Below are 16158 nucleotides of genomic sequence, written 5' to 3'. Positions count from 1 at the left end.
CAACATCTGCTTATAAAGCTGATCAAGGACAGCAAATAATATGGGAACATCTTATTTCCTTGCAGAGGAGACTTGTTTCTAGGAGTGGGGCTGTGTAGGTGCCTTCAAGTACAGTAATTCTCAGGCTAATAATGCCAGAAGCCATAAAATCTCTCAGTTTGAGGTTTTGTGAACGGCAGCTCTGAACGATTGGGGACCACTGCTGAGATGATAGCCTGAATGATGATTGAGTTTTCCTGGAGAGCCTTTATCTGTGCTTAAAATTGGAGGTAATGTTTTTAAATTAAACCATAATAGAAGTTCATTGAGCCTTCGGAGTGGATTCTCTGTCCCCTCTTTACGTGGTTTATCATTTTCTGTGGAAGTATGCTCAATCTTTTTGTTCAGGACAAATTGTGTTGCTGTCAAAACAGGGCATTAAAAGCACCCCAGAACAACACCTTGCAGACTTTTTTAGGAGATTTCCTGTCAACTGATGAAAGGAGAAGTTTGCACTCAGGTTGTGCTCATATACTGTGACCGAGCTTTTGTACAGCCACTTACATAGAAAGAAGTGCTTATTCCTCACAAAAATTTAACATGCTTTTTTGGGTGATGTCCCCATAAACAGGTTGTATTTCACTCCATCACTAAGTTTTTTCAGCTGCTAGGGATTAGCCTTAATCACTGAGATAAAGTGTGAAATCCAAAGTATGTCTTAATTTAAATTAAGACAGCAGTGCTTGATGTCATGAGCAAATCGTGCTGGGACTGTGCTCTGGTCACTTGAGATGAAGTATGGATCTTGAAATTAAACTCTCAAGTATCTGTCCTTTTTAAAGAAAAAAAAAGAGTTTAAAATGGCTAATTGCAAGAAGCTCATTTGAGAAATGTTGGTAGAGGAAGAGAATGCTAGTGCTGACATGAGAAGGTTAAATTTTGAGCACACAGACTGCTAGGTGCAGTGTAGTTTCTTTTCTAAAATGTTACGTTCAAAGAGAAAAAGGATTTTATTTTTCTGTGGCAGATCTGTGGATGCCCACAAGAGGGTTGGGCAGTCGTGCTCCTAAAGACAGTGAGGAATGACCCAGCAACGCTAAGTTTCCCAGTTCTAGGAGAAAACTGCAAGAATTAGATTAACAGATGCCAGGAGAATCTGAGAACTTGTTGGAGGTTCTCAGCTTTAACCCCACATCAACATTCTGCACTGAACTTTGTTATGGTTATGAAGAAAGAATTGCTGGGTTTGTGATATCATGATCCATCCCTTTGTGTGATGGATCATTTTGAGCCCTCTGTGTTGGTCCTGAAGTTCTGTGAAGGCACTGAGGAAAATGTGCTGTCAAGGAGAGTAATCAGAGTTATCTTCATGATTCCTTTTAGTTCCTGCTGTACTGAAAGGCACATTTAATTGCATGTGAGTATTTTCTCTTTTACACCTGCTTATGTGCTTAGGGGCTTTTTTCTAGTGAAATCTGTAGTTGATTAAAATTGCTGTGAGTTTTCTTGGGATAATTGACACCCAATGAACCTGTGCATCATGTGTGTGTATATGTGCAAATAGATAAGATTATGCATGTATATATATGTGTTTAGGTGCATATATATGCACAGCTAATGGGAAATACCTTTCACTTAGCAATTTATTTAGGATTCTTCAGTCTGTGTGGCATCTTAGAGGTCATTCTGCACCACAGTGTTTTGTATTTTCTGCTGCGTTGATGCCATAAAAACCCATAAAAATGCTAATTGCCCCAGGAAGATGTAAGCTGTTTATAAGTGTGTATGGGATTGTTTTTCAGCCTTGTGATACAGGAGGAGGTGTTATTTCAGGTTTATCATTTGAATGTGTGCATAATTTCAATGGCTACAAGTTTGACAGTTTATTAGTTAGAAAAGAAGTAGAAAAGAAAAGACAGCTCTGTGTCGTTCTTCAGCGAATTGATTGCCAGGAGCATGTTATTGACTTTGGTGATAATATCACTATATATTTTACAGTCGTAAAATCAAGAAATTCAGATGATGCCCTGAGGGCTTCACACATTTAAATAAAGGATATAGCCATTTCCAGGGTTATTGGTTTAGATTAGCGGGTGCTGCGAGGAATGCTGAGTGTTGTGGCAGGACAGAAAGAGCAACAGTGCTCTCACTGCAGAGGGGCTTTGCTTTATTTTATTTTTCTATTTGTGAAATGCACTCACTTACAGATCCCCTGGGAGGATGAACAACATTTGCTCTAAACTTTAGCATATTAATACAGTGTTAGCTTGGTGTTGTGTGGGGCTGAGAGCTGAAATCAGGTGTAATCCTTGGCTTGTACCACGAGTGAGGATAAATGAGGGAGCACTCACAAAAATACACAGTGCCTGGGAAGCAATCCTGGGGTGAGCTGCAGGCTTCAGAGCAGCGTCAGAGTCACAGAACTGACACAGACACATCTGTCCCTCTTGGTGGCAAAAGTGCAGCTTCCCAGGGAGCACCAGTGCCTGCTGCTGGGCACAGGGAGCGCCTCTGGAATTCAGCTCGGGCTGCTCCATCCTGCATCTTCCACAGTAGCTCCTCTCCCTCTTGGACTGCCTGCCAGCCACCCCTTGGGACTGACTGGGCTTGAGGCACAGGGGTTGAGCACTTGGGGTTTGGGGCTGTCTCCAGCTTGCTTGAGGGAAGCCCAGTTTAATTAAGGTATAGTGCCTTGAATAAAAATGATTGATTGCGTTCCAAACCTTGTTTATGGACTTCTACAGTAGCTTTAGTGAGATGGATAAAGTACCTTAATGCTGATGATGCTGCTCAGCCTCTCTCCACTTCATATGGGAGCTTGGGAGCACATTGCATCACCCAGCTCTGGGCATTTATTGTTCTCTTAAAAGAGTGGGAAGGTCCAAGTGCAATGTCACAGCTCTGCAGCAAAGGTCATGTTTCCCTTCTCACAAAGATGCAGGGGGTCCAGCTGGAGCATGTATGGCTCCAGGGTGTGTGGTGACATTCACAAAAGTAGATAAAAATGAAATAATTACTCTTACATTTACATTTTAAGGGCCTCTGAGGATTATAAATCTATACACTGCAAACAAAACTTTCCCTGGATCGAGATCAGCACCTTTTCTAATTAAAAGTGATCGCCTTTTTAAACTGAATTTGTGTGACTTCTTAGTGGGTTTTTAGCCTCTGCTTTTTTTTTTCTAATTTTTTGGCATGAGAATGAAATTTATTTTAATTTTGATAATCTTGTTCCATTTTGGATTGTGAATTGCTTGTGTTGAGTTGGGAAGAAATACCCAGGTTATTTCTTATGTAAATTCTTCTGCTTATGAAAAACAGACTATGAAAGCATTTTAGGACAAACCGTTGGAAAGCACCCATTGGTCTCAAATAGTTTTGATACAGACATTTAATTTAGGATCATTTTAGAATGATGTAAAGGATAATGGTGTAAGTTCTTCTGAAGAAGAACTCTGAGGAGATTCCTCCCTGTGCAGGGGGCAGGTGAACAGCTACAATGGACATCAGCTGCTTACCCAGAGTGATTTGGCATGGGTACTGCTCTCTAGTGAAGAATTGCTAAAGCAAGATTTCAGGAAATGCGTTGTGGAGACAGGAGTGGTTGTCATTAAACAGGGGCTTCTAATTATGCTGCAGATCATGGCCTAGTAATGATTTCTGATCTCAAGCCTCAGTGTTCCATAAAACCTTCACAGATGACTGTCCCTCTTTGAACCATGGAGATGGTACCTAACCCCAAGATGTGGCTTCACAGTATTGAAATAAAACTCAGCCCTGGCAGTAAGTGCATCCCTGTATCCAGAATAATTTTCCTTCCAGAGGCTGGGACCCATCCAGTGTGGTGGCAGGGATGGCTGGAGAGGCAGGCTTGATGGCAGAGCTCCCCTGATAAAAGCAGAAGCTGCAAAGGAGCAAAGCTTGACTCTGCTTGTTACATGGAAGGAAAGATTCACTTCCCTGGGTGTGCTCCTGGCATGGGCACAGCCTCTGGTTTAGTGGTTTGATGTTCTCACTCCCCCTCCTCTGAAGCCTGGGAAGAATTACAGCCTCGTAATTCAGGCAGCTCTTATTTATGCAGTTTCAAATACTGAAAGAACCTCGTTCAAGAGCTGTCATTAAAAACCCCACCCTTTTTTGTTTCAATGATGAGATGTTTATGACAGTCTGGACTATCTACTTTCCAAAGTGTCCAGGGTTCCAATGAAATATCACCCTCCCAATAAATCTCACACACCTCATGGGTGCTGTAAAATCAGCTGCACTGACAGCATCACGTGGTAATTTCCCAGGCAGGTACGGAGTTTTCACCTCCAAAATTTGGGAATGTGGGTGAATACAGACCAGAGGAGATGTGGGTGTGTGCTGAGGAGTGGTGGCTTGCAGATGGCTGGCCCACAATATAGGGCAGTGTGCGTGTGCACTCTGCGTGCTCCGCACGGGACATATGCTCTGGGCTTTCACGGATGAATTTGTGGTCTCCAGCAATTTGCAGCTTCCACCGTGGTTTCAAATATCTACATCATTTTCAGGCTGATGATTTTTCCCAGTCATTTATCCCAAAAGCACTTCATCCTGCCTAATCTGGGTCATAATTGACATGGGACTCGTGCCGAAGCAGACACGGCCGTAAGTTGTGTTTGAGTGGGCTGTTAATGGCAGGGATTAATAATGCAGTAAAACACAGCAGAGGCTGAAACGAGTATAAATGTTAAAATAACAGATGAATGCAGGGTCACAGTCACGACTTGGACCCAGAAAAGACTCTTGAACACTTGACATGCTCCTGCTGTCAGCTCACAGCTGCCTTTGGCTCTAACGGAGGCGTGAAGTTGGAAATTTCAGCTAAGGAAGCTGTTGGAATTGGATCGTGTTTATTGCAAATCAACAGGATGTCTTTGCAAGTATAAAAGACATATGGAAAAGTCCACTGTTATTGTTGTACTTTGTTGTGTCTCCAGATGTTTTGCCTCCTGCCCTGCTCCAGAGGCTGAAAGTTGGAAATGGTTTTTCATTGTTTCTAGCTGATGGTGCCAACATCTGCCTTGGCGTTTCCCTGGGGAACGATGTTAGCACTGCTGAGAGTTTCTGATTCATCACTTGTGTCTCATTTGCCTTTTTTTTTTTCCTTTAAATACAAGATAATGTCAGAGCATGAAGTTTCAGCCCTGCTCAGTTATTTTGAGGGGTGAGAAGAAATCAGGGGAAACACTTGGGTGGCTGCTGAACTATCACAGCAGCACTTCAGAGCCTCCTTATTTTTGAAAAGCTGCAAATGAGGCATTAAAACATTGCTCTGAGCTGGTGTTTTTCATTGAAAGAAATAGTATTTGTGAGCTCAAACATACTTGAAGATCTCAAAATGCTTAAAATAGCTCTGTTTTCTTAATATGCATTTAATCCATCATTAGTTCCCAATGCTTGACTCTGAGGGGAAGAGAACCAAATGAATATCTTCATTTGGAAGTGCTCTTTGCTGATCATATATGCTCATAATGGTATTGTAAAGGCTTAATTCCACAGTTTAGAACCTAACTGATTGATCAATTTGATAAGTGTGTAAATTAGCAAAGTTGGCTGAAGTGTTGACTGCTAATGAAGGTGCTTTTAATAGAAATGCAAAACAAAATAGAATTTTTCCCCAAAGCTTCTGTACTATTTCTTATCAGTAAACAGCTGTACAGTATCAGATCATATTAATCTTCATATACTAATAAAATTTATTATATTAATGATACTATTTTCTTAGTGCTTTAATCTGACATTTAAATAGGAATGAGCTCTGGAGAAAGTTTTTGCCAGAATTCTCATGTGTAGACTAAGACTGGTTCCTGACCTGTTTCCCCTTTATAGCAGACTCTGATTTCTGGTTCATTCTTTTACATCAGCTGGAAGAATCTGACCAGAGCCTTAGGTGGCAATAGTGTAAATTTTAGCAATGTCTGTCCATGTTTAGGGAAGGTTTCTTTTGAGAAATCTGTTGGGTCCAAGAAAATGAAAATTGTGTAATATCTCACTGTTCTGCCTGCTTCTTTGTGCTTTGGCTGTTGTTTGTTTGCTTGCAGTTATTTACAGCTCAGTCCTGGGTTTTTTTGAGATCCTAGCAAAAAATTCCACAGGCAGCTGCAAAATATATGTTTAATCAATTTTAGGAAGACTGATTCCCTAACTAACATTTTTCTTCCAGCTGAGACACAGTAAAAACTGTTCTGCAGATACTCAGGGAAGGGGGGGAAAGTTTTCCTGACAAAGATGTCTTTTTTGTGGGTTGTTGTGGTGTCATGGTCATGTGGTTCAGGTAGTTTAGGTGCCTTGGTGTCGTGGTTTAACCTCGGCTGACAACAAAGCACCATGCAGGCACTCACTCCCCTCCAGATGGGGGGAAGAAAATTGGAAGGGTAAAACTGAGAGAACTTGTGGGTTGAGATAAAAATAGCTTAATAGTTTAAATACTAGTACTAGTACTACTACTACAACTACTACTGTAATGAAAAATAATTTAATAGTTTAAATACTACTACTCTACTGCTACTACTGTAATGAAAGTAAAATAGCAGAAACAAGAGAGAGCTAAAACCCAAGCATCTTTATTAAGAAACGTATTTTTTGCCTTTTTTAAAGCTTCTTAGAGTGAGCCTGTGAGAGCAGCTTTTGCCAGTTATGTTATTTCTGTGTATGTTTATGTGCAAAAAGAATAGAACCAGGAGTTTTAAAGCATCAGTATTCTACAAACAAAGAATACAATTTGGTATTTGGGTTTCCACCTTCCAAGTGTTAATAGTGTAAATATTGCTTTTTGTAAGTCATTTTGTAAGGAAATAGTAGCATGTTTCTGTTAGAGTTTTGTTTGCAAAATGCAGAATTCTCCTGTGTATTGGGATTAGAACTACTCATACAGATCACAAGTTTTTTACAGAATTCACAAGGTTGGAGAGAGACCTTCAGGATCATTGAGTCCAACCCATGCCCTGACACCCCAACTAAACCCTGGCACCCAGTGCCACATCCAGGCTTTGTTAAACACACCCAGGGATGGGGACTGCACCACCTCCCTGGGCAGCCATTCCAGAACTTTATCACTCTTTCTGTAAAAAACTTTTTCCTAATATCCAACCTGTATTTCCCTTGGTGCAGCTTGAGACTTTCAGATCCACGAGCTGTGATTCAGGTTTATCTCTTAGTTCTGTAAAAACCTGATTTGTGTTCTGGAGATTTTGCATGGCAGCAGTTCCACTGCGAATTCCTTTGCGGTAGCGAGGCCAGAAGGTTTTATCGAATGAGCATTTCCTTCTAATTCCACTGAAATATTTGGAGTTAGACCTGATTTGCCACTTGGCTGTGCTCCTTCACTCGTTCCTCCTTGCCCTGCTGTGGGTGTCCTCATGTGCATGTTGTGTTTGCAGGTCAGGATCGCAGCGAAGCCACTTTGATAAAGAGGTTCAAGGGTGACGGCGTCCGCTACAAGGCCAAGCTGATCGGGATCGATGAGGTTTCTGCTGCCCGAGGGGACAAGTTATGCCAGGACTCCATGATGAAGCTCAAGGTGCAGTGAAACTTTTCAATGTTACAGTCAAATTTAGCCTGAACTTGCACTCGTTCTCCTTTCATGACACAGAGCCTTAGTCTGGTTAATTATGTATTGAAATCAGTCAATTTTGCATGAACTCCTGCCTGGTGTTGCTTATCCTGGTTTAATTTTAATACATTATCTCTGAGTTCTGTAGTTACTCCGTGATTGACACCACTGCAATTTGTCCACAAATTACAAACAACACACTGCAAATTGAATAATTTTATTATGCAAAAGGGGAAGTAAATGACTGTGGAGGAAAATGGGATATCAGAGCATTTTCTATGACATTTCTAATCAACTACAGCACTGCCTCTGGCTGTTACCTCCTGTGAGTGACGGGTGTAGGCAGCCAGACTTGGGGGGAGCTGGTGTCCTCCTGGGAGGAGAATGTCTTGCACCAGCAATGGAAGGGCTGATGTGTTGCAAAATCAGGCAGTGCACTGAGAAGATGGGGCATGAGAATGTAAAGAGGAGTCCCTGGAGTTTTGGGGATCAAATGAAGCCATGGCAAAGGCAGATTTGGGTTGGAGTGTAGATAGAGTCTGAAGTACCAGTGGTGTCCAGGATGGGCTCTCTGGAGCTGACAGATATCCCTCTATGGCCCAGTCTCTCTCAGAGAATGAGATTTCCTGTAGGAGTCGTTCTGTCCCTCACGCTGGGACCTGTGGAAGAGCTTGAGTCACTGGGAAGGAAAGAAGGAAGGAGAGGTTGTGTTTTCCTGAGTGCCCTGTTGGCTGTTCTCTTCCCATCTCCCCTCTGCATTGCAGGGTTACAAACCAGGTCTAGCAGCAAACCCTCTGCTGCCTTTCCCCTTTTATTTCTCTTTTAGTTCTCTCCCAGCCTAGAGAGCTGATGGATTTCCCATTGCTGGTTTTTCAGGAGGAGAAATCACTAAATGGTGTCTGGTGCACTACCAGCCCACAGGGTTCCAGTCCATCCAGGAGGAATGAGTGACTTATTAGGGAAGCAGCATGGGGTGACACTCAACTTGTGGTTCAACAACCTAAAAGCAAGATCTGGGAGATAATTTACAAATCACTTTTATGGCAGGCAGAAATTAATCCGCTCCAAAAGTTGCTCTGTTGGCGTGTGACATCAGCCACAGTATTCCTGCCTGATTTAAATGTGTGCTGGGTGTTTCTCATCATTTCTCATCCTGGCACTGTGGGGAGAGTTGTCACTGTTCTGCTGCACAAACCTTTTTGTCTCTCTCTTCCACGGATTAATATTTCCACATTTCCCAGGTGCCTAATACCTGTTTGCAGGTGCCAAGATTAATCTAAACAGTACTGGGAAATGGCTAAAACTTTAAAGGAAAGGAGTGTGAGAAATTAATTTTTGAGGGCAGAGCATTAATTCATGGGTTTTGGAAACCCAGTGTCCTAGCCTAACATGAATTTGAGGCCACCCATAAAGTCTTTCAATATCAGATCCTTGTAATGGCAGCAGTGAACATCTTAAAACTTAAGTTAATTGTTCTTGAAACACTGGAATTGCAGAGAACCAGATAAAGTCTAAATATTTTCATTTCATTTAGGAGTACAACTGTTTATATTTGATCTCAGTTCAGTATTACTGGTCAGGGCAGGCTTCTGGAAACAGAAGTTACTGTTATCATTCTGCTGTGGGACAATAATGCATGAGATGGTATCAGCAAGTTCTCTTACAAAGTAAAGGTCTGAGATCCTGAAAAAAAAAAAATTACCCTCAATAGTAGTTTGTCACAGCACAGGTGTAGTTTGATTTTTAGAATAGTTTTCTTCTAGAAAAATCTCAATTTGCTTGTACTAGATGAGTGTGAAGTAAGCTAAATTCATTGACATTTTCTGTCCTCTGCTGCTTGCTGGTTTTTTTTTTTTTTTTTGCTATTTAAAAAATAAATAAATAGAAGAGCTTATAGCTAGGAAAAGTGTGCTAGAAATGACCTTCAGCTTCCATGAAAACAAATTTCATGGAGGATTAGCTAGTGCAGAGGTTGGGAGTGGGAGGACATTTGAAATGCTCTCTGGGTAGCATAAAGAGATGTGGTACCTTGAAAAAAAGGAGAAAGCCAGAAGTAAGGGGGGGGCTGTTCCTGGAAAACATTTAAGTTTTCCTAGAAAAGGGGTGAATTGTCCACAAGTAAATCTGTGGCACCTGGGAGGGTCAGGAAACCGACTAAAACTGCTCTTTGTTTGCACAGGGAATTGTTGCTGCGGCTCGATCGAAAGGAGAGCATAAACAAAAAGTCTTCTTAACAGTTTCCTTTGGGGGAATCAAAATCTTTGATGAAAAGACAGGGGTAAGTTAAGTTGATTGTGTGCTGAATCTTTCCCTGGTTCCTTTAGAAGCATTTCCTTGCTGGGCAGTGCAATCTCACTGGTGTAAACACACATAAAGCATCTCAGAAATTTGATAAAGGGTTATCATCCCTTACATCACTTGCAGAGTGTACCTTCTGTATTGTCAGTGATACAAAAATTACATTTTGTATAGAATGAGAGGTAAAAGATACTGGAAAATTTGAGGTTGTCTCTGTGAAGCAGCAACTTCCTCAGCAGTATCTGGTGGAACAAGTTGCAGAGACTTTCATGCCTTACACAGTTTCTGCCACAGCAATACCATGCTTGATTTTTTCAAATTGCTCTAAAAGAAGAAACCTAAGCAAAACATTACACTACTTGGATAAAAAGCAACAACACACAAACTGTTTTAATCATAATTAAGAAGATTTTTACAGCAGTTTAAGCTCTGCCTTGAATTTTAAAAAGGTCTTGATTTAATCTTTTGGAAGATTAACTATTTAACACGGTGCCAGAAATAAAACCCTACTGATGATAGATGAAATTATCTTTGCCAGTTAATTTATATTATTAGAAAATCAATGTCATTGAGCTCACTGATACATAATACGAGTAGTTAGTAATGAAAAGCTCATTTGGGATGTGTTGTGTAAAGTATCCATGCAAAAGCTGTGCTTCAGAGGGCATTGCTGGGGTTACAGAATATGGGAAACGTCAGAATTAGGGCTGTCAGTGCAAATTGCACCCCAACCACAGTTGTTTTCCTGAGATTAAAGCTTTTTTATGGGGGAAATAAAAAAGAAGAAAGAGAAAGTCTGTTCCTTTTGCACTTGTCTCTGAATGTTTCTCAAACACTGGAATTTTTTGCCTAGAATAAAGAGGGAAGAGAGGACTTGTTTTAGAAACAAAGGTGTGCTTTATTCCAGCTGCCTCTCCTGCACACTCTCCTGTCTGCAGAAAGCCAGCTGGGGACGTGGGAACAGTCTCCTTCATTTCATAGCTCTGACATCCCACACTCTAAATCTGACATAACTATATCATCCTTATAGCAAACCTGTCACTCACCCACTGAGGCTTAGAATGGAACCCTTAAATCCACCTTGCAGATGTCTGCCCCCGAGCTGCCCGAGTGATGGGCAGGACTATTGAGTTGTCCTTCTTGCAGCAGGGCTGTGACAGAGCCGCGTGGGGAGCTTTCCAACAGCGGTTTTTACGCGTTGTTGTCAAAGCAGGAGAGTCGTGCCTCCCATGCCAAGGGTTTGGAGCAGAGGTGCACAAAATCCTCTGCCAGGTCTTCACAGCCACCATCCCTTGGGCTTTTTTCCCAGCTTGGGTCTCTCCTCGTCCCACAGTTTCACACCCTTGTCCCATTAATTCTTTGTCTCTCTCATCCAGCCTGTCTCTGCTTTGCCAGCCTGCAGTTGTCATCTCGTTCCCGTTCCTGCTGGAAAATCCCAAAAGCTGGCAAAACTAGGGGTTGCTCAGCCCATGTTTTTGGATGGGAAGAAGCTGTAAAGAGCTGGAAAAAAATTATATTTCACTCACACTGATCTTCCAATTTCCATAGTAAACTTAAGAGTTTATGAAGTTTGGAGTTTGGTGTTGGCTTTTATGCAGCAGGGAAGAGTCTGGATAATCTTGCATTTGCTTTCTCCTCCTTTAACAACCCTCCCTGTCCCCCACAATGCTTTTCCCCTTGGTTGTATTTCCATGATTTTGGAATTCCCAAAAAGGTATTTTGGAAAGATTATTTTCCTTTCTAGAGTGTCCTTTCTTAACTTCTACCACTGTCTATTGCTGTCACGTCTGCCCCAGCTTCAGCCCAATGTGATAGAAAAGAATAAAAATATTCAGGAAAAAAAAGTGGGCTTCTTCATGTTGAGTGTCTTGTAGGCTGCCATTGGATTTTAATTTATCATAATAAAAAATCAATTTGTAGCTCAAAACTAGCAAATTTTTTTTAAAAACTGGCAGTGTCATAGCTGACTTCATCCAGATGATTTAGGGGAATTGCTCCGTAATTCGTTACAGATGAAGGGCTCTGGTTGGGTTACTACTGAAAATGATAAGCAGGGTTTTTTCTTCCTCTACTTTATAGCACTCCTTAATATGTTCCAGACATAGTATTCATCAAAAAGTATTGATTTTAATAATGGTATTATTCCAGCCATCAGGAATTCTGCCCTGTGAGTAAATTTATCCATGAAGGAGATTGAGTTGAAGGTGGAATATCATTTGGAAAGAATATATCTCACCAAGAAAAATGCAAGAAGGATTTTGCTGTGAGTCTGCACTGTAGATGCAGTCCAATATGGTTCATCTACAGCACTGCAATAGAAATAATAACAATCTTTCTTACATTCCATCATTCCATGCCAGGGATTACCCTAAAGAGGTCCCTTCATTCCACTTTCCAAGTACTTGTCAGTGTGTTTAGAACATGATAGCAAAAAATTGTATTTAATATGACTAACAGGATGTTCCCCTGTTGTGTGTATGCCAAAAATTGTCATTACACATCTGGTTTGACCCTATTAATCTTATAAAAGCACCTTTTTTTTTCAGCTGTCAGATATTTTCCATCCATCCATCCCATTTGCTTTCTCCAGATAATGATTGCTAAATATATGCCTTACCTGAGGGATGTACATTTTCTTTTGGTTTTTACTGTAAAAAAACACTACCATAATTATTGCTGAACACAAGACTTGCTCTACCCAACTTGAGAGATTTCCTTGCTGCATATTACATGAAAATAATTTTTTTTACCGTTTCTTCTGTCACATCCGTCTTGGCTAGACCTCAATACTGCAATATATGCTTAATTTATTTTATGGGAGTTGTTTTATATCTTCAAGTGCATGATCTTCAGACAGCAAAAATACAATTGCATTGTGTTATTTAATATTCTCCCTTTTGGGGTGGGACGTAGAGATTGGTGATTTGCTAAGGAAGCAACAAAAGCCATGGCTGTGCATATGGAAGGAAGTGCAGATTTTGTGGAGGCCCAGCAGTGTTGTTTAGCTTTTCCTGGATGTTGTTTTGTTAATCACACACATCAGGCCATCTCCCTGTGATAGCTCAGTGATGCTTCATTGGACCTGTGTGACTAATCTGGGCTCTGTAAAGAGCCTGTAATTGTCTCATTGTTTATTTATGTGGCCATAAATCTCTGTTTACTTGCAGGTTCCTTTCCAAAAATGTATTTGAAACTAATAATTAAATCCTCTGAAAATGCTTGGGAAAAGATTTCCTTCCACCTCCATGCAGTGAGGTGTGCTTTCAAACTCTTGTTGTCTCTAATTGCAAAATGCTGCCAACTTCAATGGCAAGCCCCTAAACTGTGAAAAAGAAATGAGATAAAAGCAAGAAATTACTATTTGGCTCTAAGCAACAAATTCTTTCTGTTAAAGTAAATTTTTGTAATTGCATGGATTGCAGATTGCCAGAGTATGCTGTAAAATATAGCTCTTTATGAGGTATTGTATAGCTAAATTATTTATCTGGATTCCTCCACTGGCCAAAAATCAGGGTAAATCAGTGTCAGTATCTTGTTTATTTATGGGAAACACCCTAAACAGATGGATTGTAGCCCAGTTGATGAAAATGACAGTCATCTCACCAATTTTTACCTATTTTGTAGCACCCCAAAAGTGAGTTTCGTTTGCATTGCCTATTTTCTTTCAGAGATGCTGGCCCCTATCCTTATTGAAATAAAGCTCTTGGGCCCAGTCTGTGGGATTGTAACATTTCTAGGAATACTCTGGTGAGGTTTTGGTATTTATTGCACAGAAGTATTGCAGTGTGTTACTCATATTTCATGAATTTGATCTGTAGCCATTTTCTTCAGGCTGACAGTGTGAAACCCAGGAAGGAAAACCATGTGTATAAATACATTTATTTCATTTTAACTATCTATTCTTGTTATCTATCAACCTTCATTATCCAACCTTCATTATCTTTGCTGAGAATTTGATTTTATTTTATTATCTTAGAGGGTCTACCTGCCTGAAGTGGTGTTACTCAGTGCCTTCTTACCTGTAGCATTCTGTAAAAAAAATTAATTTATCTCCACAGAACTGGTGATGGTGCTTCTGCTTTAAATCTTAATGACATCCAAATAAATAATACACGTGGTGGGAGGTTATAATCCTGTTGTCCTCAGAGTGTTCTGTTTAACTGAGATCTTGTCATGGCTCTGAAATGTTCCAGCCAATATTTTGGATGCCAGCATCTTGCCCATCTTCCTGGACCTCTAAGCTCTCTTGACCTTACAGTGCAGATTTCTCAAGTTAAGCATTTCCCAGCATATTCTGAAGCTTTATCAGATGTCTGCTGATAACCCCTGGATTTGCTGCTCTTCCCTGTGCAATGTGAGTGATGGTGTTAATTATGCTGATAGATTGCTAACAGGACAGCTAAACTTGGCTGAAAGAGAATTTTAGCAGGATTAAAATTCTCACTGTTGGCAGAAGAGGCCTCGTTTGAAACGTACCAAAGGTACTTCTTGACTTTGCTGGAAATCTGTTGGTTCTGGCATCCCTGGCCAGAAATTGAGGTACAATCCTGGATCTGCAGTTATTCCTTGAAGCACATGTGCTGGAGCAGATGAAATGTCAAACTGTCACAGTCTCTTTCACTGAGCGTCTCTGAGGCTTTAAAAATAGAAATAAAGGAAGGAATTAATTTCTCCTGCTCTCTCCTCGCTCCGCAGCGAGCAGGAGAGATGGGGTGAGGAGTTCACTGAGTTTTGTGTTTGCCACAGGGTGGGATTGGCCAGGAGGATGCTGGTGGTCCCTGCCTGGGGCTCCCACATTGGGGTTTGTCCCTTTCATGGCTCCAAAACTTGCAAAATTCCTCTCTCTGGCTGATCTCAGGTGCAGCCCTCTGTGAGCATCTTCCCCAGCAGCTGATCCCACACCAAGGCCTCTCAGCTGATCCCCATTGCTCTTGTCTCTGGGTTTTACCTGTTTTCCTAGATCCCCTCCTGCAGTTTTCATCTGGGATTTCCTGTGTGTGCTCTGTCCTTGATATCTATTTTTTTTCTCCCTGCTGTGCTTTTTACCAGAGTTATTTCATTTGCAAATATAAATTTGGTTATTGTGTGGAACCAAGTGATGCCAGCTCTGTCTTCTGCTCCAGTCTTGATGTGTCTCTCCAGCCCTCTCTCTCCTTGCATGTTTAGCCAACAGCTCAGGCTCAGTAAAGCTAAACCAGGCCTTCTAATCCTGACTCCCAGGGGTCTCTCTCTGACCTCCTTTTCTCTGAATCTTCCCAAAGTTCCTCACTGTGGCTGATCTCAGGTGCAGCCCTCTGTGAGCATCTTCCTGTGATAAATAGGTATGATTCGTGCTGATAGAAATTGAAACAGTAATCAATATTGATACAGTAATTAATATTTGAGAATAATAAAACGGTTTATAGTTAAAAGTTGTAATGCCAAAGAAGAGAGGGAAAGGAGAGGCTCCACCCCCCCCCCCCCCCCTTTTCCCAGCAGATGTTCTCAAAGACCACAAGAAAGAAGCTGAAGATACAGTTGCTAAAAATGACCAAGAACCTGGTTGGGTCCAAGAAAATGTTAATTATAAGAGAGTTATTGCTTTGATATGTATATGCAGTGATACGTTAGTCTTGGCTTACATTGTACTGGCTTGGTGCGCATGTGTAACCCAAAGGTGAATTAAAAGACGACGAAGAAGACTACAGGGCCTTCATCAGTGACGACCCCCAAAGACTTGTGCGACCACCAGACCGAGTGGTGGCACATGCGTAATAAAAGTAGTAATGAAGGCGGAGACGGAAAAGTGACAAACCGAAAATAGGAGGAGATGGCATTGACACATGGCATATAAAGAGTGACTTTTACTTAACAAACTTGTACGTGAAGTGGCAAGAGTCATTGAACTCTGCCCTCCGTACCCCGCGGTTGTTTTTGCTTATGCACTATTATTTAAACCAAATTATCCCTTGTTTATATATTTTCTAAACTATTTAATTAAAATTGTTACTACTTTTAATATTGTTTAGCCTTTTTATGATGGGATAATTACATAACATTCCCCATCAGCTGATCCCACACCAAGGCCTCTCAGCTGATCCCCATGGCTCTTGTCTCTGGGTTTTACCTGTTTTCCTAGATCCCCTCCTGCAGTTTTCATCTGGGATTTCCTGTGTGCTCTCTGTCCTTGATATCTTTTTTTTCTCCCTGCTGTGCTTTTTGCCAGAATTATTTCATTTTTAAACATAAATTTGGTTATTGTGTGGAACCAGGTGATGCCAGCTCTGTCTTCTGCTCCAGTCTTGATGTGTCTCTCAGCCCTTTCT

General features: G+C 41.1%; 1 protein-coding gene across 2 annotated transcripts in view; it reads left to right on the top strand.

Annotated features, from left to right (window-relative positions):
• Positions 1–16158, top strand: part of DAB1 (DAB adaptor protein 1) — a 209753-nt gene that overhangs the window by 147845 nt on the left and 45750 nt on the right. For both annotated transcript variants that reach the window (XM_058808616.1, XM_058808615.1), the window contains exons 3-4: positions 7383–7522; positions 9735–9833. In XM_058808616.1, coding sequence (XP_058664599.1) covers positions 7383–7522; positions 9735–9833 — 239 coding nt within the window. The remainder of the gene's footprint in view (positions 1–7382; positions 7523–9734; positions 9834–16158) is intronic.

Source organism: Ammospiza caudacuta, chromosome 7, assembly GCF_027887145.1.
Source record: "Ammospiza caudacuta isolate bAmmCau1 chromosome 7, bAmmCau1.pri, whole genome shotgun sequence".
Taxonomy (NCBI): domain Eukaryota; kingdom Metazoa; phylum Chordata; class Aves; order Passeriformes; family Passerellidae; genus Ammospiza; species Ammospiza caudacuta.
Note: the sequence above shows the minus strand (reverse complement) of the source record. Positions and strands in the feature narration are given on the sequence as shown.